The 24,634-nt window shown below is 39.6% G+C and overlaps 1 protein-coding gene across 7 annotated transcripts in view; it reads right to left on the bottom strand.

Moving 5' to 3' along the window:
* BAZ1A (bromodomain adjacent to zinc finger domain 1A) overlaps nucleotides 1–24,634 on the bottom strand; it is a 42,518-nt gene that overhangs the window by 16,116 nt on the left and 1,768 nt on the right. For 4 of the 7 annotated variants that reach the window (XM_081858385.1, XM_081858381.1, XM_081858380.1 and 1 more), the window contains exons 3-19: nucleotides 19,913–20,191; nucleotides 17,661–17,804; nucleotides 17,119–17,220; nucleotides 15,719–15,806; nucleotides 14,765–14,899; nucleotides 14,213–14,315; nucleotides 13,398–13,552; nucleotides 12,107–12,202; nucleotides 10,822–10,960; nucleotides 10,081–10,227; nucleotides 7,203–7,298; nucleotides 6,853–7,077; nucleotides 5,869–6,034; nucleotides 4,399–4,509; nucleotides 3,730–3,854; nucleotides 2,373–2,978; nucleotides 259–422 (exon numbers count right to left, since the gene is read on the bottom strand). In XM_081858385.1, coding sequence (XP_081714511.1) covers nucleotides 259–422; nucleotides 2,373–2,978; nucleotides 3,730–3,854; nucleotides 4,399–4,509; nucleotides 5,869–6,034; nucleotides 6,853–7,077; nucleotides 7,203–7,298; nucleotides 10,081–10,227; nucleotides 10,822–10,960; nucleotides 12,107–12,202; nucleotides 13,398–13,552; nucleotides 14,213–14,315; nucleotides 14,765–14,899; nucleotides 15,719–15,806; nucleotides 17,119–17,220; nucleotides 17,661–17,804; nucleotides 19,913–20,191 — 2,881 coding nt within the window. Of the gene's footprint in view, nucleotides 1–258; nucleotides 423–2,372; nucleotides 2,979–3,729; nucleotides 3,855–4,398; nucleotides 4,510–5,868; nucleotides 6,035–6,852; nucleotides 7,078–7,202; nucleotides 7,299–10,080; nucleotides 10,228–10,821; nucleotides 10,961–12,106; nucleotides 12,203–13,397; nucleotides 13,553–14,212; nucleotides 14,316–14,764; nucleotides 14,900–15,718; nucleotides 15,807–17,118; nucleotides 17,221–17,660; nucleotides 17,805–19,912; nucleotides 20,192–24,634 lie in introns of those variants that run through there. The other 3 variants (XM_081858383.1, XM_081858384.1, XM_081858386.1) reach the window with 2 other exon arrangements.

The following is a 24,634-nucleotide window of genomic DNA, read 5'->3' as shown; positions in this document are numbered from 1 at the left end:
GCACAGGGTGACGAAGACAGTTTACATACCAAAATCAGGCCGAAACCCAGATTTATATGGATCTAGAAAATTTGCCTCCTCTAATAATACCTGGACCCGGCTGGCAACCACTATCAAGAACCTTGCCCAAAAGAGGACATTTGCTATTGGTTTAAAATTATTATGATCTTCTGGACTGAGGGAAAGGTATTATGTCTACAGAGGTCAAGCAGGTTTTAAGGCACAATATTCATCATAAAAACACAAATAGTAAAATACCTTAATACAGCCCAAAGTTCCTTGATAGATTCTGTCTTCAATATCCAAAAGAAAGTCTCTGAGTCTCAATTCAAGCTGCTTTTCTGCAGACATTGGAGCTGCATCATATGTATTCTGTGTTTTCCCACGTACTGGATACAACTTGCTTTCATTTTGAGGTTTCTCTGTAAAAGCAACCAATACCTTAAGTAGCAGTTTCCAAATGAACATTAAAATATCAAGAAGTTACAGCTCCTTCAAACCAAGACCAAAAGCATGCCACCTAAACACATTGTCTAAGAGCAGTATAGACAGGTGAGTATCACCAAAGCCAATTACAGTTTTTTCTCCCAAAACAAAAAATTCACATCAGCTCAAATGACCACAAATAAGGAAAGTGTAAAACCCAAGACAGCTTCAAATTAGAAGGCTGTTATTTGGAATGCAGTAGTAAATTGCTATTGCAGAGGGGTGGGAAACCTCTGGCCTGCAGGGTGGTCCAATATGTCCCATGAATCCCATTTCCCTCAAACCACACCTACCTCTCAATCAACTGACTGCACTTGTGATGTCAGTTAAAGGATGAGAGGGTGGAATTCAATCCTGCACTGAGGGCACATGTTCCTAGCAGAAAACAAGCACCCACAGGTTGATGAGAGAAGCCATCTACCTCATTTGGCCAGCAAGGTCAATTCTTCTAAGGATCTGGGACATGGTTCCCCACTTGTGTGCTATTGTATCAAACAACATCCATAAACTACAGTGGTACCTCAGGTTAAGAACTTACCGTATTTTTCGTTCTATAGGACGCACCGGACCATAGGATGCACCTTGTTTTAGAGGGGAGAACAAGAAAACAAATTCTCCCCCCCTCTGCTCAGCGCCCCTTCAGCCAAGCGGCAGGAGAAACGGAGCCCCTTCCATTTCTCCTCCCGCTTGGCTGAAGGGGTGCTGTGCAGCTCTCCCTCTCTGCTGAAGCCAGGAGAGTCTTGCTCTCCCGCCTTCAGCAAAAGGAACCTGAAGCCTGCGGAGCGCAGCAGGAAGTGGCACTGCGCTCTGCAGGCTTCAGGCGGCTATCCTTGAAGCCTGGAGAGCAAGAGGGGTCAGTGTGCACCGACCCCTCTCGCTCTGCAGGCTTCAGCGAAAGCAATGTGAAGCCTCTGGAGCACTCCCTCTGCGCTTTGGAGGCTTCGCGTTGCTATCGCTGAAGCCAAGGAGCCTGCATTCGCTCCATAGGACTCACACACATTTCCCCTTAATTTCGGGGGGGGGAGTGCGCCCTATAGAGCGAAAAATACGGTAATACGTTCTGGAGGTCTGTTCTTAACCTGAAGCACCACTTTAGCTAATGGGGCCTCTTGCTGCTGCCACTGCGCCACCGCTGCATGATTTCTGTTCTCATCCTGAAGCAAAGTTCTTAACCCGAGATACTATTTCCGGGTTAGCAGAGTCTGTAACCTGAAGCATATGTAACCCAAGGTCCCACTGTATATTTTTATATATTTTTCTGGTTTGTTTTGTGTAAGACAACTTTGTTTTCCAGCAGAAAATGGCAAGCTAGGCTATGGCTTTGAATATTACATTAAGCCATAGTTTACACTACTTGGTTTTAATGTGAATGAGCAGGTGTACACGGCTTTTTCTGTGGTGGCTCCCTGTTTGTGGAATGTTCTCCCCAGAAAGGCTCACCTGGCACCTTCATTGCATATCTTTAGGCATCAGGCAAAACTGTTTCTCTTTAATCAGGCCTTTGGTTCTGGCTGCTTAACATTCTATGTCTTAACATTTAAATGTGTTTGTGGGAGCAGGGGTTATTGGCTTGTTTTCATTCTCGTTCTTGTTTTTAATTATGTATTTTCTGTTCGCATTTTGTACTGTGAATAGGACTGGGTGATATCAGCTTTTCAACATTGCTATCACCAGCCAAACATTGTGCTATAGTGACACATTGTGACGTTGAAAAGTTGAGGAAGGAGCAAGCTGCATTGGCCCTGCGAGGCACTGGGGTGAAACCGGTACCCAGCACAGGAAGGAAGGAAGGAAGGAAGGAAGGAAGGAAGGAAGGAAGGAGTGGAGAAGGTAAGGCGCAGGCAAGCCCCACCCACGATATATTCAAGAAAATCCAGAATATTTACCTGAAATATGGAATTTTTCTACAGGAAAACTGTCCAGTTGTTTAGATATTCTGTTTTTTTCCTGCAAAAGAATTTCCTTTAAGGCACTTTCCCTGTATCCTCTGGAATTGAGAGCTGCTAGAAGTTGGTTCAGTTGTTCCTGAGAACTGTAAAAGCACCACCGGTTTGGCTTATGTATTGGCAATGACACCTGTACAGTAGCACCAGTATGAAAATCTTGGTGACTGTTAGAGGTAGATTCTGTCTTCAAAGACTCTGAAGTTTTAGTAGCAGTCTGAGATTTATCTGCAATGTGACTCTGTACATTATTTTGAAATGAAGATGGCCGAGGCAACAACATATCTTCTGTAAGACCAGAATAGTCTTCTTCCACAAATAATCCTGGAACAGATGGGAAAACCCAGTAGCGTCGGTATAGGCGGTCCCGGCCCAAAGGAGAGATATTTGTACAGGCTGTGGCTTTCTGAATCTTTTCTGTAAGTTCCCTTTCTTTTGCTTGCTGTTCCTGTTTTAAAGCTTCCTCCTCCTCTGGAGTGAGTGGCTCACGTTTTTCACCAGTTGTCTCTATTTGCTTTGCCAGATCTTTAAAGCCATTCTGTCTTCTTCCTGAAAGAGCAAGCAAAAATGTTTTATTTCTTTATTTAATTCATTACCTGGCCACTCACTGACCAAAGTGACACAACTATACATAGCACAGGTAGCTTAGAGTAGCATAAGCAGGCGTTTGCCCAAACAAATAACACAAGAAAACTTCAAGCAGGTAGCATGATATCGTAACTTCTAAATTTTTCTTCTGCTCTTTTTCTACCATCAATCAACTAATGTCTTTATAGGCCCAATGTGTGGCTTCATTCACAATTTTTATATGGAAATTCTGTCTTCTGCATGTTTCTGAACTAATTTCTTACATTTGCATCCCACCTCTCCTTCAAGGAGCTCAAAGCAGTGTACACGGCTCTTCTTCCTTCCTCTTTTATTTTCACAACCCAGGGAGATAAGTTACACCCAAGAGCACCTAGTGAACATCATGGTTAAGTGGGTCTCCTCAGTTCTAGCCCATCACTCTAACCACTACTCTACTGTGCTGGCTCATAAAACAAGGGGAAAGGTTTTGTACCTTAGACACAAGCATTAGAAACCCATGATGGAAAAGAGTAATGAATGATTCAGACTTAAGTATCAAACTAGATCAATGGAATTATAAATCCATTTTTAAAAATGAAGCTCTATCTAACAGGATGATGCAGGTAGTGAAGTTAACTCTACGCTTGCCTTCCATTAAAAGCCCTAGAAGCAAGAACATACAGAAATAGAAAATCAATACATAGCAATGAAAATGCACTAGAAATGAACTTACCTCCTCTTCTCTTTTTGTTTGGCACAATGTCATCTTCCTCATCTGTCATAGCATCTAAGTCTTGCTCCTTAGATTCAGTTTCTTTGCTCTCTGTGCTTGTATCAAGCTCTTCACGCTCCTCCTCACTGATACAATAGACATACCAAAAAGTATAAAGCCCTTCAAGTTCAAAGAGTTATAGGGAATTGCACATGCATTGCATATTGTAACACACCATAGAACACAGTCTGCAAAATTGCACTGTGCGCCACATTAAAAAAAAACCCCACACAGAATAAAGTTACTCCCACAAGCAGAGAACTCCCAAGTTTTGAAATGTCCACACTGTCATGTTTACTGGAGATGAAAACAGATCTGGCTGTGCTGGCTTTTGATAGGTCACATTTGATTTTCCAAAGTGTTTTATAATAAAGATCAAAGAGCATGCATGTGTATTGAACTCTTTTACTATGTTATCCCACCTATAGTATAAAATTTGATATATATATATTTAACTGTTTTATCTTCCTGTGAGCGTATTACGTAAATATAATAACCAGAAAGCAAGATAATCTAAGAAGTTTTTATTGTTGATGGAAATATTTAAATTGAAACTGTGTACACTAACCCCAGCATGTGAAATTAAGCACTATCCTAATTATATATTTAACTATTAACAACTGATCATACCCAACTGATACGTCAATTGCAGGATTTTTCTGCTCTTCTTTCAGTTTCTCTTGCTTCTCTTTCATCTTTAGTTCTTGTCCTTTTAGTCTTTCTTCTTTTTTCTTGCGGATTCTGATGTTATACAATACACACAGATGGTTATTTGGAGCATATAGTGTAATCAACCATTTCCTCTAATTACATCGCTCTACTGAAAAGAACAGAGACCCAACATGCAGGAGATCCTTATGTGCATCTTGATGCACAGAAATCTCTGGATGAAGGCCATGGTACATAATAAATATCACTAAAATGAATAGTACTAAAAGCTTATTGTTCAACAGATGAGCATATGTTTTGCACTTGAAAGGTCTGAGGTTCGTTCCCTGGCATTTACAAGCAGGGATGGGAAAGAACTCAATCTAAGCATCTTTTCCCAAAAAAACACCTGTGGATCTATGGCATGCCCAGATACCGTATTTTTCGCTCTATGGGACGCACTTTTTCTCCTTCAAAAATGAAGGGAAAATGTGTGTGCGTCCTATGGAGCGAAGACGCCATAGCCCCGCTACCCTCTTCCGGCTGGAGAGGTGACACGCGGCTATGGAAGGAGCCTCTATAGAGGATAGCAGTCTGCTTCCCGGAGCGCTGAAATCAGAGCGCCCGGCGCTTCGGGAACACACCCATAGCCTAGGCAGCCCTGCGGGAGTTCCCCGCAGGGCTCCCCTCGCTGCGGATAGTAGCCTTCCGCCCGGCGCGAAGAGCGCCCTGAAGCAGAGCACTCCTCGTGTCGGGCAGACATCCGCAGCATGGGGAGCCCTGCAGGAGTTCCCCGCAGGGCTCCCCACGCTGCGGATAGCAGCCTGCCACCCAGCGCGAGGGGCGCCCTGAAGCAGAGCGCCCCTTGCGCCAGGCAGAAATAAGATTAATCAAATACACCATAAATGTGTTTACTTTTCTAAATTGGATTATGACAGACAAACAGGTTTTACTATTATATTTCTAGTAAAGGTAAAGGGACCCCTGACCATTAGGTCTAGTCAACGCCGGCTCTGGAGTTGTGGTGCTCATCTCGCTTTATTGGTCGAGGGAGCTGGCGTACAGCTTCCGGGTCATGTGGCCAGCATGACTAATCCGCTTCTGGTGAACCAGAGCAGTGCACAGAAACGCTGTTTACCTTCCCGCCAGAGCGGTACCTATTTATCTACTTGCGCTTCGTGCTTTCAAACTGCTAAATTGGCCGGAGCAGGGACCGAACAACAGGAGCTCACCCCGTCGCAGGGATTCGAACCAGCGACCTTCTGATTCGCAAGCCCTAGGCTCTGTGGTTTAACCCACAGTGCCACCTGCGCCCCATATTTCTACTAGGCTCTTTCAATTTCTAAAATTGAATATTTCTAGTAGGCTCTTTCAATTTTAGAAGCCACACTTCTAGAAGAGCCCCCGTTTAGCTTTATCGTGCTCATATTTGGGCATCTGTGTTCTTGTCACCTTTCTGCTGCAGCTTCTCTTTCTTTCCGGTGCTGTTCTGCTTTTAATTCTCTGAATTCTTGTTTTGCCTGTCGTAATACATCAACAGAGTCCTCAATGAAGTCTCGAGTAGAAACAAGAGTCAAAAGCTTCCCACAGAGGGCATGAAGAATCTTCATCTTCTCCCCTAATAAAATGAATATAGATTGATGCTTCGTTACAGAAGTCACAGAATAATCCTGTGAACTGGTCAGTAAAGCTTCACCAATAAAGTAACGTATCTATTTTTAATCTGTCAGTGACCATTGGGCTCATTAATCCATAGAGATTGACAAGATGTAAACCTAGTACAAGGAGGGTTGTGCCATTTCAGAGTTTAGCCACCTTGTTTTATGGCATAGTTTACCAATAGAATCTTCAACATGTTTAACTGTGTGTACAGTATATGAACTTCTTGCAAGCTATTTTTCAGTCTAATATAAACCTGATCCAAAGAAGCAATCAACTGTTCCCATGCACTAAGGAGCTTCTGTTTTTCTGACTATGAACCCACCCAGCTTGTGCCATACAGCAAAACACTTTTGAAACAAAGCAGTTTGTTATATATAATGGAGGAACTGCTGTTCAAACACAAAAGAGCAAGTAAAAATACCCAACATTCATATAGCTCAATTGATAATGGCTAATGATTCTTAGAAAAATCATGTAGAAAATTAAACAGACTTCCACAAGATACATAGTGCAATCCAGTGCAAAAGTAAGCCCGCTGCCTTCAATGGAACTTACTCTCAGGTAAACCTATATAGGATTGCAGCCTAAATCACCTACCTAGCCCCAATCTTTATTATCATTATTATTTAATTAAATTTGTATAACTTCTAGGGCTAAAAGGTATTAGCGGTTATGCTTCAAGAGACAAAATAAGATTTTTCTTGACATTGTGCTAGAAAACCATTCTTGAAAACCTCTGTCATGTAACTTGACATATTAATTTGGCTCTATTACCCGATGATAGATCATACACGGAAGTACACGAGAGTTTCTTCAACAACCCAGGATTACTCAATCTTAGCTCCATGCAAGCATCATCTGTAGCATCAAATCCTCCTCGCTTCTGGTAACGATATTTAGCATTGGCTGATGTTACATCTGCACCTGATGCTAGGATATGAAGTCTGAGAATCTCAGAAAGAGTGCAGCTATCAAGATCCAAGTTTTTCAAATTGCAACCTACAGTTAACAACGGAATGAGTGTTAGACTATTTGGCTACTAAGAGTATTTAGCAAACAATGTGAATTATACTTTTTTTTGTAAAATAGTGCAAAACGTAACAAAAAGTGAAACCCACACATACCCTGATGTAACTGGGGCCATGCAGCTGCCAAAGTTGCAACTGCAGATAGTGCAGATTTTGTGGGGTCTGCATCTTCATCCAAAGCCTCTGTTAAATCTTTAAGGAAATAAAGACTTTATTCTAGTGAAAATTAACACTTGCATTTCGGAGGCGAAGCAAGCAAGTCTTTTCTAAGCAATGCGGAGACAGCATATAAACTTGGTATTTTTGTAAGTTGCCGTGCAACAAACATATGCATACTACCTAAAAGCAGAGTAAGCATGCAGCACTCCCTAAAAGCTTCTTGCATTGCACACAAATTGACCGCAAGAGCACAAGCACACACATGCAAAGAAAGATAAACCCATGAAATGCTCTTGTAAAAAAGGTTTACTGCGAGAAATCAAATAGCATCTTATTACTACATTCTTATAATTACTTCATTATGATTATGCCTACAGAAACGTATTATGGATGCCAGCAGCCTGTCTGTGCAGCCAGTCAGGGCTGTTTTACCACATTACACATGCAATTCCATATTCCACACAGTTGATCAGTGAAGCACATCAATAAGCCAGGTTCAGAAGTTTATATACAGCAGTATCAAGGTTATCCAAGACAGAAGTTTCTACATATCACCAAAGATAGGCTTATAAGTATTATTCTTTAAGGGTAGGAAACAGCAAGATGAAATACCCTTTTTAGAAAGCAAATTCCTTATTCCTGAAGTTATTTCTTTTTCCTTTTTTTACAGACTGAGGTCCTCTCACATCCCAGTTCAGGATCACTAGAGAGAACTACCAACCTCCACAAAGCAGAACTGCGCTATCCTATACTGGACATACGGTAAGCCTCCATTCACAAAAGTTAATATATTTTCTCTTTAACAGCTTCTGCCAAGTTATATGTCTGAATGCAGCCCAACCATAATATGGAAAGCCATAATACAGAACTATGGGCATGCCTACCCTACAATTGTGAGTTTGTTTAGAATGCCTCAGTCAAAGCTATGAATGATTCAAAACAAAAACTTGACTTTACAATTAAGCAAAGGAGTATTGCATCTAGAATCTTGCAGTGGGAAGTTTTCAATTTAAGTGAGTCAAAGTTTAACATAATATATGCATGAGAGAAAGGCAATCAGATCGGAACAGTCTACATACGACTAAATTACTCCAAACAGCAATAATAGTTTCACTTGTGGGTCCAAGGAATCTCATGTTCAACAATGACTATTGACTGAGTGTGGAAAAAGCACAATTCCCCCCTGCAACTGATTTGCCAGAAAGAAGTCATTTGGATTTCCTCTCAACAGAATAATGACTGAATCTTCCTTGCACAAAGGAAGAATCACATGCAGCTTTGCTTTCTCCCCAAAAACCCTATTTCTGAATGGTGTGTGAGATCAAACAGAATTTTCAGATTGATGCACTTGACTCTACAAAGCACTCATCAACTATACATATTTCTTTTCTATATATATTTCTTTTATGCACTATACCCCAACTATTATGTACTGGTTCCAGAGAAGAGGTGTAAAAGTACTCAATTTGGGGCAGGTGTGGGGAAATTTTAGTCCTTCAGATGTTGCTGAACTACAATTTCCATCAGCCCCAGCATGCATAGCCAATGGCCAGTGATGATGGGTGTTATATAGTTTAGCAACATCTGGAGGGCAGAAGGTTCCCCACACCCATGCTAAGGGAATGCAAACACTTAATCTAGAGAAAATGCCTTTACCAGACAAATTCTGATAAAAAAATGGAAGAGCAGTGGGGGATCCCATCAATATTCTAGTCCTCAGAGTTAAAAACAAAACAAAACATGAATGTTGGAGCAAAGGTTTCACAGTCAGACCAGTAGCTCATCTAGCTCAGTCTTGTCTCCACTGATTTGCATAAACACTCCAAGTTTCAGGGAAGTTTTTCCCAGCCCTTCTTGAAGATGCCAGGGATTGAATCTGGAGCCTTCCGCGAGCAAAGTGGATTTTCTGCAACTGAGCTATGCCCCTTTTCTGTTTGCTCTTTTATTACTTTATTCAGATGTGACTGCTGTGTGTGGTAAAAATATCACTATAAATCAACAAACAAGCTATCTGTTATGTGGTTTCTCTTCTCTTACAAGTATGCAACAAAGGAAATAAAAATAAACCACAACCTGAGCTACAGCACACCTTGGAAAGAGTATTCAAAGTCTGCAAATGCTGCAATAGATCTAAAAGTGTGTCCTTTGGAAAATAATTACATTAGCTAATAAGTGTGCTATAACAAATCTGGACCAGGTGTTCCAGTGTGTAGATGACAATACTACTGTCACTGAAGAAATGAATAGTAAAGCTATGCACTGTTATGATGCCTGATTATGATTTAGCTGACATTAACAAGAAGTCTTACAGCACTTTTAAAAAAGCAACAAATTTATCATGGCAAACTTTCATCCAATGAGTAGACCATATAGTCCATAAAAGCCTTACAACAATTTTTAAAAAATTTTTTAGTTTTTGCACAAGAGACCAACACAGATACCCCTCTGAAAGTTATTGTAGCTTACACTGCTGGTGAGAAAGAAGTATCTTCTGAATCTTCAGCAAAGATTCTGAAGAATTTTTTTAATGAAAGGGATGTGTTAAGTTTTGAGACTTCTTGAAAAACCGCCAATGTGAAATTCTTGCTATGTCTAATAATGGGAAAGCTTGCCTTTAAAAAAAAAATAAAAGAGCACCTGCAGTACTAACCAGAATCAACCCTGCAGCTAGCACCTGACAAACTTTTGTTTTTCTATAGCAATCATGCGCACCGATATGGAGCAATGTTAACTGAAATATTCCCATGCATGCAAATTAGTATACGTGCCTATTAGTATGCAAGCTTTGCATTAAGAAGCACAGTTGAAGTCTGACCTTTGGTCTCAGCATCAGCTATTTGGTCTTTGGCCACTTCTTCTTCTTCTTCAGCCATGGCTTGAAAAATAGCCGTCAAGAAGAAAAACAGCAATTCACATAGCGGACCTTCACTGTCATTTCCAACAAGAGCCTCCTCTAAAACCTCTGTAAATAAGATAGAGTGGATTTGTTCAAACTGCTACAAATACATTACACAGTGAAAAAACTGAAAGCTGTTCCTATGTTATGTGATTGTCAAAATATTAATCAAGTCAATACACAGGATATTTTCCAAATAGGTCAACTAGAGAAACAATTGCTGTGATCCAGCAATTTATTCCACGCTCAAGTGCATAGAAAGGCAGGCGGATCATCTCTTCATTTGTTTCAAAGGAAGGGCAAAGTTCATTTTGCAGAATTCCACAGGGCAGCATGTACACTTGAAATGAATGGGCATATTTGGTCACATGCATGCATCTGAGCACATATAGTTGCCCAGATCACGATGATTGCTGACAAGCAGTATATAAGAAATAAAGAGCAGAGTGAATAAAATACATTAAAACTAATGTCAACTGGAGGCACCTAAGCCAACCTAAATCCACAGCTGTACTCCCAATATTGCAGCATTCATGCATTCTGGGAAGGAAGAGAAACTGTTTCTTTCTTCCCCCGCAAAACAAAATCTGTAGACAGGATGTTTGCAAAATCTGCTACTCATGTTTCCTGTAGATTCAGTTTGCCTAAAGATTCACTTGCCTAAAGTCACTCCATCAGGAAACTCATCTTGAAGATCAAAGAGTTCACCAAAAGCATGGAGAAACTCCAAGACCATGACGGCATCACCAAAGATCTCAGGAGGTAGTCTGGTTTTCACTGGAGTTGGAACTGGAAGTTCCTGTGATACAAAGTAAATATTTATTGTATGTTTCAGTTATACATATGCAGTGAATAATCAACAACATACATCACAACAGATTTGGCTCATGTTTATTATGTTGAACAGATATATTTTTGATGGCCAAAAAGTTTACAATGACTACCCAGAGTGAGTGTCGGTGTTAGAATAACAGGCAGAAAAACAGAGCAGAAAGAAGGTGGCAGTGGAAGAAGAAAAGCGGTGACCACATGTAGTGCAATGTCTTGTGCTGGTCCTGCCAAACTGAGAAAAAGTAATTCTCCTCCCATTAATTTCAATGGGAGAAATAATAGCTGCCACTTGGTGCATGTCAGCCTCAACACAGGATATGGTGCAACTCAATACCATCTACAGCACACCATCACCAGCATATAAACCCTACAGAAGGGAAACAGCAGGGTGGGAAAGGCAACTGTGGGTGCCAGAAAACATCCCACACAATTAAGCAAGGAATGACGGGATCACGCACTGCAAAATTAACTACTGTGACGGTCTCCCCATATCTGAAGCAATAGCTCATAGTATTTTTACTTTTTGTATGTTTTAAAGTATTGTAAATTTTCTTGATTTTCTTTTTGTAAACTGCTTTGAGGTTGCCGGGTTTTGTTTTTTAAAACAATCAAGTGATGTATAAATATTAATAAATAGAAAACAGGCAGACATTGCATGTCCCAAGTGCCTCCATCGCTCTGTGGCCTCTGCTTTGGCACTCCACATGACGGCTGGCAGATGTGGGCTGTGTTCTGCTGCCCTGATTAAAGCTCATATGCCCTCTGTGCCCCATAGTAGGCAATGGCCTCCTGTTCTTGCTATTTCCCAGGGATGGGATGGTAGCATGTTTAGGGCTATGACTGCAGGACTCACTCACAATGGCACACTTAATGCAAGTAGAGGATTGCTTTGCAAGTTACAAAACTTATGACTTAAATTATTATCTATTAAATATAAAAAGTTCTGAAACCACACAACCATCATTTTAAGTCCTTTTTCCCCACAAGGGGAGAATGTATGTGATAATCATATAGTTTGAAAAACAATGCATAAAGGTTTGAAAAACAATGCATAAATAAACACACAAATATTTCTGGATTGTGGAGTCTCTCTCTCTCTCTGAAGTTCCATTACCTTAAGATCATCACATTCCATGTCTTCTCTACGCTTACTCCATTGTTTTAGATGTTCCAGGTATTTCCTTTTCTCTTCCCGAAGCTTTTCTCTTTCCTGCAATTACAAAGAAAATGACTACCAAAATAGTTAAAAACAGCTGTATTTAGATTATGCATTGGAGTAATAAAATTCAAGATAATGTCAATCCATGTACTTTTATTGAAAATCTTGTAAGAAGTTAGGTTTATAATTTAATCTAAGCAACAGTTATAATTTACTGATTATTGGTATTGCATAATTTTCTTTAACTGTTGCTCTGGATGCTTATGGAATTTACTACTTTAATTAAGAGAATAGATAACATAATTAGGATATTGACTGTTTCCCATATGTATACATGATTCTATTTATTTACATATCTTGGTAATGACAATAAAGGAATTTTTTTTCCAAAAGAAATGTATCATTTATTTCCCACCTTTCCTTCAAAGAGCTCAAGGTGGTATACTTAAGATTTTTCCTCCCATTCTGCAGCCCCCTCAACAAACCTGTTGTAGGTTAGTTAAGAGAAAGTGATTGGCCCCAAGTCACCCACTGAACTTCATGGCCGATGGATGATTTGAACCCTTGTCTCCTAAGTTTCCTTTATTACTTTAGAAAAAACCATCAAATATTATGAATAAAAGTCCTATTTCAAACAGTATGAAAATAGCTTGTATTTGATTAGACACAGGTAACCTAATTTTGGTAATGCCTCAACATAACACTACACACATTAAGAAAGGATTGCAACAATGTCCTGAAAATTAAACCTTGTAACTGAGACCGCAATTTAGAATTTTAACTCGCACTATCCAGGGGGCTCTGGATAGTGATGAAAAGCTCCATGTAGGAAACTATTTACAATTTTGCAGACACATTCTCCTTTACCACGCAGGTGAAGAAACATCAATGTGTCCTACTCTTCTTTGTACTGTGATTCATATTCCTAAATACAGTTGTTTCTTGTAATTTGAACGGAGTCCGTTCAACTTCCAAAATGTTTGGAAACAAAAGTGCGGCTTCTGATTGGCTGCAGGAAGGTCCTGCAGCCAATTGGAAACTCCACTGGATGTTCGGCTTCCAAAAACAGTTCGCAAACCGGAACGGCCATTTCCGGGTTTGCGGCATTCAGGAGCCAAAACATTCGAGAACTAAGCTGTTTGAAAACCAAGGTACGACTGTACTGGGAACCTCTACATGTAGCTATATATTTTAAACTATTAGTGCCATTTCAAACTATTAGGAACCCAGGTGGGGAGTACCTGACCTTTTCTTTTTCTATTTTTAGTCGCTCTCTCTCTTCTTTCTTCTTCAGCCTTTCTCCTTCCACAATCTTCTTAAGTTCTTCCTTCCTTTTTTCCTTATCTTCTCTTTCTTTCTTCTTGGATTCTATAGCAGTTGTCTTTTCTCTTTTCAATTTTTCTTTTTCAAAAAGTGGACAGGAGAACTAGAGTTGTATTATTCTTTTTAAAGAAATTATTTATATAAACCACACTTCAAGATCAAATTAATCAAATCTGGCCACCTGTGGGTGATGCCATTACGTTCAAGGAAACAGCCCCAAACAGACATGCTATGACTACAATCCCAATCCCAATTATTGGTAAGTAATTATAGTTCTGGCTATAAGTGTATGTCAGAGGGATTTATTTCCAAGCTAATATGATGTATTATGATCATATCCCACCTTTCAGGTAAAAACATAGTGTTGAATTCAGCTAGCACATAAATAAAAGACAATAGTAATACAATAATAGGGGGGGGAATAGTAAAGAGGAAAATCAGCAACTAGTTAAAACATGTATCATGGCGTAAAATTACATAGACTAAAAAGAAAAAGAAAGCCCAGCTAAACAAAGTAGTCATAAGAGTGAAGGGGCTAAATGAACCTGTGGCAAAAAGAGTTCCACAACTGAAGCACAGCTTCAGAAAAGGCCCTCTTTTGAGACGGGACTGCAACAGCTTCTTTCTTTGAAGGGTAATACACTACAGCACTAGTTCTACAGAATCAACAAAAGCCAGCCCATTATGCACGTTTTTCATCTAAAAAAAAGCTTATTCATCGCGTAAGCTTGTACTTACCCATGGCCCTCATTTCGTCTTTTTCTTTTTGGAGTCTTGCCCTTTCTTTTGCTGCACTGCTTGCATTTCTAGGACTAAGCTGCTCTTTTGCAACAAAATCCTCCTGAAGACAAAAGGAGAAACTCATGAAAGGGCAATAATTGAAAAACCAAAATCTTTTAACAGCTTGATAGATGGAACATATCGCCAAGTTAAAATATATATGATGAATGAATAAAGCTAGAAATGTGTTTTATTTTGTGGCAATAGCAAGTTTTGACTACTGTCATTCCAAATGTAAACACCAGTTTAATCCAGCCTCACTGCATATGAGAGGCCAGGTTTTTAAGTCCCACCTGTGCCCATGGACTTTCAGGGCCTTGGTATAGAAATTATTATCTCTCAGAGTATTATATGGCCAACTGTGGAACAATTTTGACTTACCTAAGACAACTAATGGCAAATATGAAAAACACAAGATAGCAAGGTACTTTGCAGTTTTGAATTGCTGTAGGATGCAATCCACTGCTGTTTCTTGTTGAAAAGCAGATTAAAAAGTACTACATTACTTACATGATCATCAGATGCCATCTTTGGAGGTCTCCTTCGCCGTCTGTTTGAAGGACTGAATACAAAAGTGGGTGGATCATCAGGAAAGAGGTAGGAAAAATTCTGTTCTGCTATCTTGTATTTTGCAACTGATATTGCCTTGTAGAGAAAGATGGGGAAAGATTGTTGAGAAGGCTGCCTGCTCTTGCATGTACACACTGGCTAACAAGCTACTGTTTTAGAGACACCATTAGCCATTATTTCCTAATCAACACCACAGGAATGAGGTATCTGTAGTAAATGGAACACTTTAGTAAGCATCACTGAAATAAATTAATCATGAGTGAATTTGGGGTGGAGAATTATCTTCTTTTTCTGTGTCCTTTTAACACAAATGCAACATTGCAATGAAAAATACACCACTATTGTCTCAAATCAGATTCCAATTTATACGAAACCATAGTAGCATTGCACAATAGTTGGAAAACAAGGGCTAATAAATAAAAGAAGTACTTGCTACTACCACTAGAGACTTTTTTAAAATGAGTTTTTCTCATCTCTGAAGTGTGGTGCCTGAACACCTTGAGGCTGATTCATATAAAAACAGCTTGGGCTCATGCACTCCTAGTGTGCTCTCATGCCCGACTGACAGCAAGCTATCGTTTACCTAAAACCTGGGCCAGACAAGGACAGTATAGTACAGTATATGTAGGTCTGATGACAGTCAAACCATAGTTTACCATTTCATGAAAACTGTAATTATATACTTATTTGATTAAAAAAAAAATCAAGGTGGTTCACAATATTAAAGAACAGCTAAAAACAAACAATAAAGCAGTAATTAATGGTAGCATCAAACTACACAAACACACACACACACAATAACACAACAACTAAAATGGGTATTAAACTAATTTCACTGCCCATAATGTGATCAAACTACAGTCTTGCTTCAACTTGTTTAATTATTTTGATTACCTTAATTTTAACAATGCCATCATACGATTCACAGTGTTGCTTCAAAAAGAGCTTCAGTCTGTCACGAGAAAATAGATGTTTCCTCCGGCTATAGTAGGCCAAAAAGAAAAGGAACATGCATCAATATCAAAGATGATTCCCAACTGAACTGGCACACTAAAATAGTTCCTAAATTTAGTTTTCAAGAGGAAACTATTCTATCAAGTATTTTTTTCAGGAACTCCTGTTCCTGGCAATTCTAATTAAGTAATATAAATACCAAATAATTTCTGAAAGAGTCAAGATTAACTAAGTGCTCTTACAGTACTATAATCCAGAGATTGCTAACCCAGCATCTGCAGGCGCCAGGTTTGTGGTCCTTGTGTATTTTTTTTATTTTTGGTGGGGCAAATGGGAATGTTTTGGAGGGAGGTTTTTCTTTTGTTTTGAATGGCAGACATTACGTTCTGGCCCCCTGCGAGCATAAGTGAAATCTGCATAAATGGGGGGCACTCTGCTGCGCCTCCAGCTCTTGAGGAGACCTTTCCTGGAGTTCAAAGGTGATGTCTTCTTCAGGCTCTAGGGAGGAACTCCTTGTGAGTCAGAGGCTTGAGGCTAATCAGCTGACCCCACACACCAGCTGAGCAGCCTCAACTAGCCTCCATTGGGAAAGCCTAGCAGCAGCATGTCAGATGTTAGCCAGGAGGCTGAAGAGACTCAGCAAAACCCCGCTGCGACTCAAGCTCGCAAGGAGACGCTCCCCGAACCCTTCAGGCTCCAGGGAGGGTCTCCTCGCAAGCTGGAGGAGCAGGAGGGCTTTGCTGATGCTCTTCAGGTCTCTCCCCCCCCCACTTCCGGGTTTCCAGAGCTGTGCATACATGCAGTCACATGTGAACTGAACTGAGCAGATGGGGGGGATGCCTGTACATGATCGAGACTTTGGGATGAGAGAGTGGGAGATAGGTATGCATGTGTGTGTGAAAGAGAGAGATGGATGGATGGTCTATGAGAGGAGAGATGTATCTGCTGTGTGTAAGAGGTGTGTGTTTATATGTGTTGGCCTATGAGAGGTGCACTTTGGCAAAGGGAGAGGAAGAGATGTATGTGTGCCTGTGGTCTGTATGTGTACGGTGAGTGTGTACGCGTGCAGGGAGAGTAAGTTCAAGGATTACAACCTAGACTTTGGTTTAGCGTTGGCTTTGGGTCTTTGTGCCTTTAACAGCTGTGTAGCTGGCCAACACTGAACAGGTTAAGCCTTTTCCACTATGAAAATACAATTATGAGAAAAGGCTCACCCATTCACATTCTGCCTGTCAGACATTTTAGTATGTGTGTGGCCACTGGTTTATTTTTGAGCTATCCACTCAACATTGCTCCTCATATGCATATAGGTCAGTAGGACCATGGCCTTCAATGCTTACCATATCTGAGATGCTTTCACTGTAACAGATTCATACAATTGTTTCTTAATAGGCTTCACTTTGTACTTGAACAAGGAGGGTTCAGTTATGGCTTTTTCCTTCCTAAAAACAAATATCAATTAATTTCCTCTCTCTGAACAGAAACATTTCTAAATGTGCACCATTTCAATGAATTAACTCCTTCAAACTACAAGAAATTAATTATGTAGTTAAATGTAATTAAAATGTACAAAACATAATTTCACATAAAGAGTTTGAATATAATTAGTATTTTTAAAACCAAATGGTTGCCCCTAAACAACAGGAAAAATATTTAATTGTATTAATTTTCACACAGACACAGCATTCCAGGCTTATATGCTGACCTGCTCCTACAAATGCACATAACTCAGGTGACCTCTCAGATTCTGGAATGTTGTAATTCCATTCCACTATAGGCAAAATGGCTGCACAGAGGTTTTACATTAAGCAACTATTCTAATCCAGTTTTTGTAACCTTTTAAAACTATCCATATTTTCCAAATATAAAACTAATCTTTTACCCATTTTGTGCAGAACTGGTATCCAAGTCTGAATCATCACTATCACTAATTACGATAGTGACTCCATCGGAATTGTTAACGTGGCCATTAGCCATTCCATTTTGATGCACTGGTGCTTTAACTTCCAAAATCTTACACTGCAGTCTGAAACAAAGCAAACATAAGAACATACCATTTTTTTAGTGCAAAAAAGATTTACTGAAATATATACCTAAAAGTAGTTTGCATCCAATATCATTTTATACTAACAGACAGATAAAAAGTGGGAAGAATGTTTCAAGAACAGAGTCAAATGTAAAGTATGTGCTCATTCCTTCTAATCCTTGAATAGTCTGTGAACTTAAAATCAGCTTTACTTTATCTAGGTTCTTATCACATATCCATGTAGTTCCATAATTTATTATGGGATGCAAACAGAGGTCTTCATGGGAAGAAAAACAGTCACTAGTGATATTCTGCAAATGCATAAGTGCTAGTGTAAGTTTGTGTGGTGCTATAATAGGTGGGTATTACAGCTGTTCTCATGCCTTTTGTAAGCGCCTGAAAAGGCAAAAGTCTTAATTTGTTTTCACATTCCTTATGCAAAGACTATTTGCATGAAGCAAGACTTTCTGCATGAAGAACAGTACTCTGAAATGAAAACCAATGCAAGAGTAGGGAGAATTTCCACATATGAGTCTTCAGCACATTGCAAGTATGAGAGTACATCTGCTATATACAGTAATACATTTACCCTATTGACAATGTCCTATCACAGCAGTCATATGAAATTATCTGTTTTGGTTTTCAGCATTAATCACAAAGCCTCTTGTTTTATCCAGATAAGAAAACATCTTAAAATGAATGTCTGTTATGTTACTGAGAAACTAGATATTAAACACAAGAAAGTGGGAAAATAAAAGGTTCTATGTTGTCTGTGTATCTACACTAGCAAAAAAGATTATCCTTTATTACAGTTGATGACCCAAATAAACAAGGATAACATGATTGTTGTCTAATCTCGTCTTAATAATGGCCCATTTGCTTCCTGACACATTGTAAGCCTCCATTTTTTGTGAGCACGTCACCTAATGAAGACAACCATTAAATTGTTCAATGCAAAAGGAAAATATGCAATTAACACCTCTTGTCGTAGACACTTACATACACTTACATACATATTGCTATTGCTGAAAAGTACAGGACAGGCCTTGCCAATTGTATAATAGACCAGACTACGTTTAGCATATTAGGGTTCATTGCATTAAAACAGCTGTGTTTGTTAGTTCAGTTGATTCAGTTCAGCTGCATTCTGTGTAGACTAGCACAAGGACATAGGGGGTGGGAGGTAAGATGACAGAAAGGGATGAGAGAAGACAACCTATTAGCTTAGGAGGAGGGGGGAGAATGTGCCAGCAATAGCTTAGCTTCGACCCATATTATAATGAGCCATAAGCCAAGAACAAACCTTGGTGAGCACTTGAAGACAGAACTTCCATGTTTCGAGGATTAATTTTTGGTTTCATCCAGCATAATTCACAAGTTGATTCCAGTTTGAAATTAATCAGTTGTATACCTGAAGCTCCTGATATCCTACGAATGGCTAGAAGATCAGGGACAAGGTATGGGCTCCTTCTACTCTCCCTTTCCTCATGTGTGAATTTCTCCTTCCCAATTATGGTTTCATTTAGCCATGGGGTAGCATTATAGCTGAATAGCCCCAGTTATCACTAAAACCATGTTTGCTTTCTTAATTATATTTTGAAATTAATATTTGAAGTGGGTTTCCAGATTATTTTTAAAAGGAAATTAAGTTAGTGCTGATGCAGACATAATGTTTGGGACACAGAGGGGAGGAGGGAGTTCAAATCTGTTATATATTCCAAATTATTTAAACATGGTGAGCATCTCATGCATCTGCATTGAGGCCATTGGTTTTTAAATGATTGAAAACACAGCAAAATAAAGCATTCATTATCATGTAGGCAGTGTGCTTTTTATTTATATTTATATCCCACCCATTCTATAAATACAGAATAATGCTTTGTATCTCAGAAACCCTTAATCTGTCAGTCAAAATCTTCCAGATAAGGAAAAAAGGAACTGGGTTGAAGAATCTGATCTAGCTACAAATTTAACCACAGATTCTAGCTGTGTGACCAGCCAAAGCTACTTAAAATAAAGCTGTTCACAAGATAAACCTAGATTTTGTTTTCTTTTTACAAGAGCCATAAATATTTATCTCAAAACTGGCAAATATAAGAAATACTTACCTTTCACCATTATTCCTAAGTACTGCAACAATTTCACCAACAAAATAACGGTCCTTGATATAAGCAAAGATGTCATCACAAACTTCATGAAGTCGTGAGCGCTGAGTGAGGGTAACTAAGTATAGAACTGGAACAATAAGTGGCTCTGGAAAGTTCTGGAGATTTTGTAGGGCTTTCTTTTCTGATTCTAGTGCTTCTTGATAGGTGAGTCCAGGTTTACCGGTAACAGCACAACTCCACACAAGGCTATTACACAGAATGGTTCGTTCAAAAAAGTCACTACAACAGAGAAAGTTAAAATAACTGAACATGTCAAATACATGTTTAAGTACAGGCAACCCCCACTTTGAACGGGGATTGCATTCAAGGCCATCGCACGTTCTGTGAAATCACATGTAATTGGAAAAGTCTACAAACACCCTGCTCTGCCCCGCTCCTGGTTTCAAAACTTGACCTTGAGGCCAACACTTCCATTAAAGCTTCTTTCTATCGCATATATTGGTCTTCAAAAAGAATACTGTACCTCATTATGCTTTGGGGAGATGTAATCTCATTTGAGTTTAAATAAAATCAAATCCAGACCCAACATGTCTTATGCGGGACATCAATTATGTGGTACAACTGTGACTAAACCTCAGATTTTACCTGATTCATCATAGAATTCTGTTCTTCTCACACTAATCTCCTAATCACTTGCTCAAATGTGAGCTTGATTTGGGAGGCAGGTCTGGAGATGTGGGAGTCACAAGCATTTTTGTTCATGTGTACTGGTAACGTCCTAAGGTTACCAATTTTACTTTGTCTCCTTCTATATCAGTTTCATTCATTTCATTTTCTTTTCAAAGGGAGCACAATCCCATCAGAGACACAGGTAAGTATGACCCGAACCCATGGACCCATGATTGCCATGAAGCAATGATATACTGAGCCACTTCCAACAGGGAATGTTGAAGTTCCCAGCAATATCACCCTGGCTATCTTAAATAAGGAGACTGCTTAAGGACTATACACCAACAGAATCCCTATTCTGAACACCCATCATAAAAAAAACATGCTCAAAACTATAATTAAATGAATAATGAAAACTGTAATGTTGAATGAGGCACCTGGGTATGGGAATGGAATCACTATAGCCCACTAGGCCACCTGCTACTGTTTGGAAAAACTGGCAGACAAAAGCTGGGAAAGATTTACATACAGCCAGGTCTTTGTAATATATGCCAGGTCAGCATGCTCATCCAGGATTAAATTCTGGATGGCAGCTGTCTTCCCATTAACTGAACTAGCATTCAGCTGCAAGACTTCCAACCAGGGGGACTGTCAACAAAGCAACCAAGATTCAATTGGTCTAGAGATACTAATAATATGATTATGATTTTAATGATTGGCTGCTGGGCTACAGTCCATTTTATGGACAACTACTAAATACGGCACTTTATGGGTTCAATTAACTTCTTAGGTGGCAAAGAGTTGATACTACTAAGACAGTGGCGTAGCGTGGGTTGTCAGCACCCAGGGCAAGGCAAGTAATTTGCGCCCCCTAACCCATGGATTTGCGCCCCCTAACCCTAACCCCCAGATGTTGCGCCCGGTGCGGCCGCCCCCCCCTGCACCGCCCACGCTACACCACTGTACTAAGATGAAAGTTTTGCCACTCTCTTCTAACTGAATAAGGAGTGGAGAAAATGCCAAATCTTCTGGTGCTACAGAAGTGTTTTATAGTAGTATAAAAATTCCTGAAACTTTGATTTAGCAGAATTTGTGGATTTGTTGTGTGGATGGTACTGAATCTTACGACTTATATTAATTAGTTTTTAGGCTGCTTTTAGGCAAATACCTGTCCAAAGCAGCTTACAATAAAATAGACATATATATAAAAGTTTAAAAAGCACTACAAGCAAAAATTGAATCAGTCTATCACCTAGCTAATGAGATTCATGCAGGTTTGCAATCACTGTAACAGAAACAGTAACCTGGGAAAGCATGCATGTCCCATGGTTTCCTTGTACACAGAACATGGTGTCTCTCCAAACCTGACAGCCAGCATCATGTAATAAAACTGTTGGACTTAGCCCAAAATACCTGGCCCGAAATCCTGATTAATCTGGAGTAGCCACTTTATCTCCACCTCACTGAGCTGTTGCAAGTATATAATTGCAACACTATATATATATATATATATGCATACAAATTTGATAAATCAGAAACGTAAGACCAGTTCTTATATAATAGTGACTGACGATTTTGCTTCTTTCCACAAGCACGCAGCCAGGGATAACAAACCATGATCCCTGGGTTAAGTATTATGTCCAAACCAGGGCCTATGGATGTTTTACTCAAATAAACCATAGTCAATAAGCCAAGAATGAACCTTGGTGATAGGTTGTAGTTTGATGGGAGCAAAACCACAATCCACAATTGTGTGGGAATGTGTCTCTTAAATGTATAACTGCAATTTTAGTTTTTTACTCTGTTTTGGTTTTATACTGGTTTTAATCTTTATACTATTTTGCAAGTTGCTTTGGAATACATTTTGTTAAGAAAAGCATTAAGGACAATTAGTAATGACAATAATAATAATAATAATAATGACAACAATAATAATAATAATAGCAACAATATATTGGCTGTGGAAAAGGGAAGATCCATTTTCTGTGTGTAGCCTATTAGTAAAAAACAGAAACACAAAAAACTGTTTGGCCCACTACAGTTCCACACTGTTCATGGAGGAAGAGACTTTCCATTCCCTGTGGCTAACACAGATGAGTGCCTGCTTGCCGCCCCCCCCCCCGTCAGAACACTCATTTGCCTACATGGAATTGCCGTACTTGCTACCTCTGACTACAAGATAAATTGTTAAATACAAGAATGCATTAAGAGCATCCTGTATTTTACTAACTTACATATCCTTATCTAAGTATGTCTAAAATCAGTCCAATTCTTAAAATAATGTAAGATTTCTTCTCTTGCTACTATATTTCTAAACGGAAGAATTTGATAGGAATTTTCTTGCCCCCAGATCCCTTCTCACATCTCCAACAAATAGAGGTCTAGCAAATGGTTTCTTCAATGCTGAGCGAAAGGAACTCTGCACATGCTCTTATGTACATGTTATCAGTTCCTGGGACAACACTGAGAATTTTTGCACCCTATTGATGTCAGTAGAAGAATTGTGCATAGCTCACCTCTCCAGCTAATTTTTTGGGGACTTCAAAGTGCTCAACTTTGGCTGGATTATACATAAAGTGTTGTGAATAAAGGGGAAGGATGAAAAACATATTCCAGCTTCTTAGCTATCAGAGTTCTGGATGAAAACTTTTGTCCTGAAGAACTTTTTCTCCTTCCTAATATTACATTTAATATGTAAAGTTCACATATTCTCTTCATACCTATGCCAATACTTAAGAAAAAGGATAAACTAATGAAGTTTATAAATATATTTTAAATAACTGTCCACCACTGAATTAGATTTGAATTTGACGATAAGTGAGATTAAGGAAAATATAATTTTTTTGGAGAACTGCTAGATTTTATTTAAATGAGCGGATATAGGGTTCTAAACAAGATGATAATTTGCTTGAAAAAAATTTATAACGATGTAAGTGGGAGCGGGAGACGTGAGGGAGCCCAAAGAAGTGATGAAACTATGTTATGATATAAGTAATGTTGTTTATTATTTATGTATTGTATTTAAAAACTTTAATAAATATTTATAAATATATATATATATTTTAAATTTAAGCTAATTGAATACTACATGCAATTACTATTCACATCATCTCCTGGGGAAACAGTCCTGTGAAAAGCTATTATAGAAACTGAAGGCTCCTCTAAACTGGGAAATACGTAATTCTTATTTTCATTAAAATCTCACTCAAAAGTAGTGCTGATGTACTGAGCTTTATTTCATTAACTAACTAGACTAGTACTTTTAGCTAATTAATTGATAGCCTGCCATTACAAAGAATACCTTGTGGACCAACTGTCCTCCTCTTTCATTTTTTAAACCGAACAAGCCAGAGTGAAAGCCACAAAATCAATGGCACTCTTAATGCATGGCAATAAAGCACAATACTGAGATACACAGCTTTAGCTAAACCAGCACATTCAAATGCGTCATCACTTTCCCTTGAATGCGCTCAACTATTGTACTTGCCAACGTTAGAAGAACCCTGACAGATACTACGGAAACAGAATTATCACCCCATTTGGAGCTTCAGAAACAGGTGCCGACGAGTCCTACTCGCCCGGGTGGAAGTTTAGGGTACTAAAACGCCTAGCGGGTCGAAAAGAGGGCGAAGGGGGAAGGTTTCAAAAGAGGTTTGAGGGGGGTCGGGCGCTTTTAAACCGATAAAAACCCGGCTCGGTTGCACTATGAAAGGAGACGGCAGGAGGGGCTGTCGATGTTTTGAACTCAAACCCAACGGAGGCGCATTTGGGAGCGGGAGGGCGGCTACAGTAGGCGGCGCGTTCATTCCCCGTCCTGCCAGCTGCTGGGAAAACAAGAGTGTGCGCGCGCGGGGCGGTTAGCAGCGCCCGTCCGGAGGCTCCCTTTTCGCGCCGACCCCAAAGCGGGCTCTATACGACGCGGCCGGCCGACCGGCCGTTGATTTCTGTGAGGCAGTTTCCGCGCTCGGGTTCGGTCCAACGCGCCAAGTCGCTTCCACAAACCGGAGGCAAAGGAGAGCACCTTACGAAAGGCCTAGTGGAAGTGGAAGCCGC

Source organism: Podarcis erhardii (genome assembly GCF_964252035.2).
Source record: "Podarcis erhardii genome assembly, chromosome: 1".
NCBI lineage: Eukaryota > Metazoa > Chordata > Lepidosauria > Squamata > Lacertidae > Podarcis > Podarcis erhardii.
Note: the sequence above shows the minus strand (reverse complement) of the source record. Positions and strands in the feature narration are given on the sequence as shown.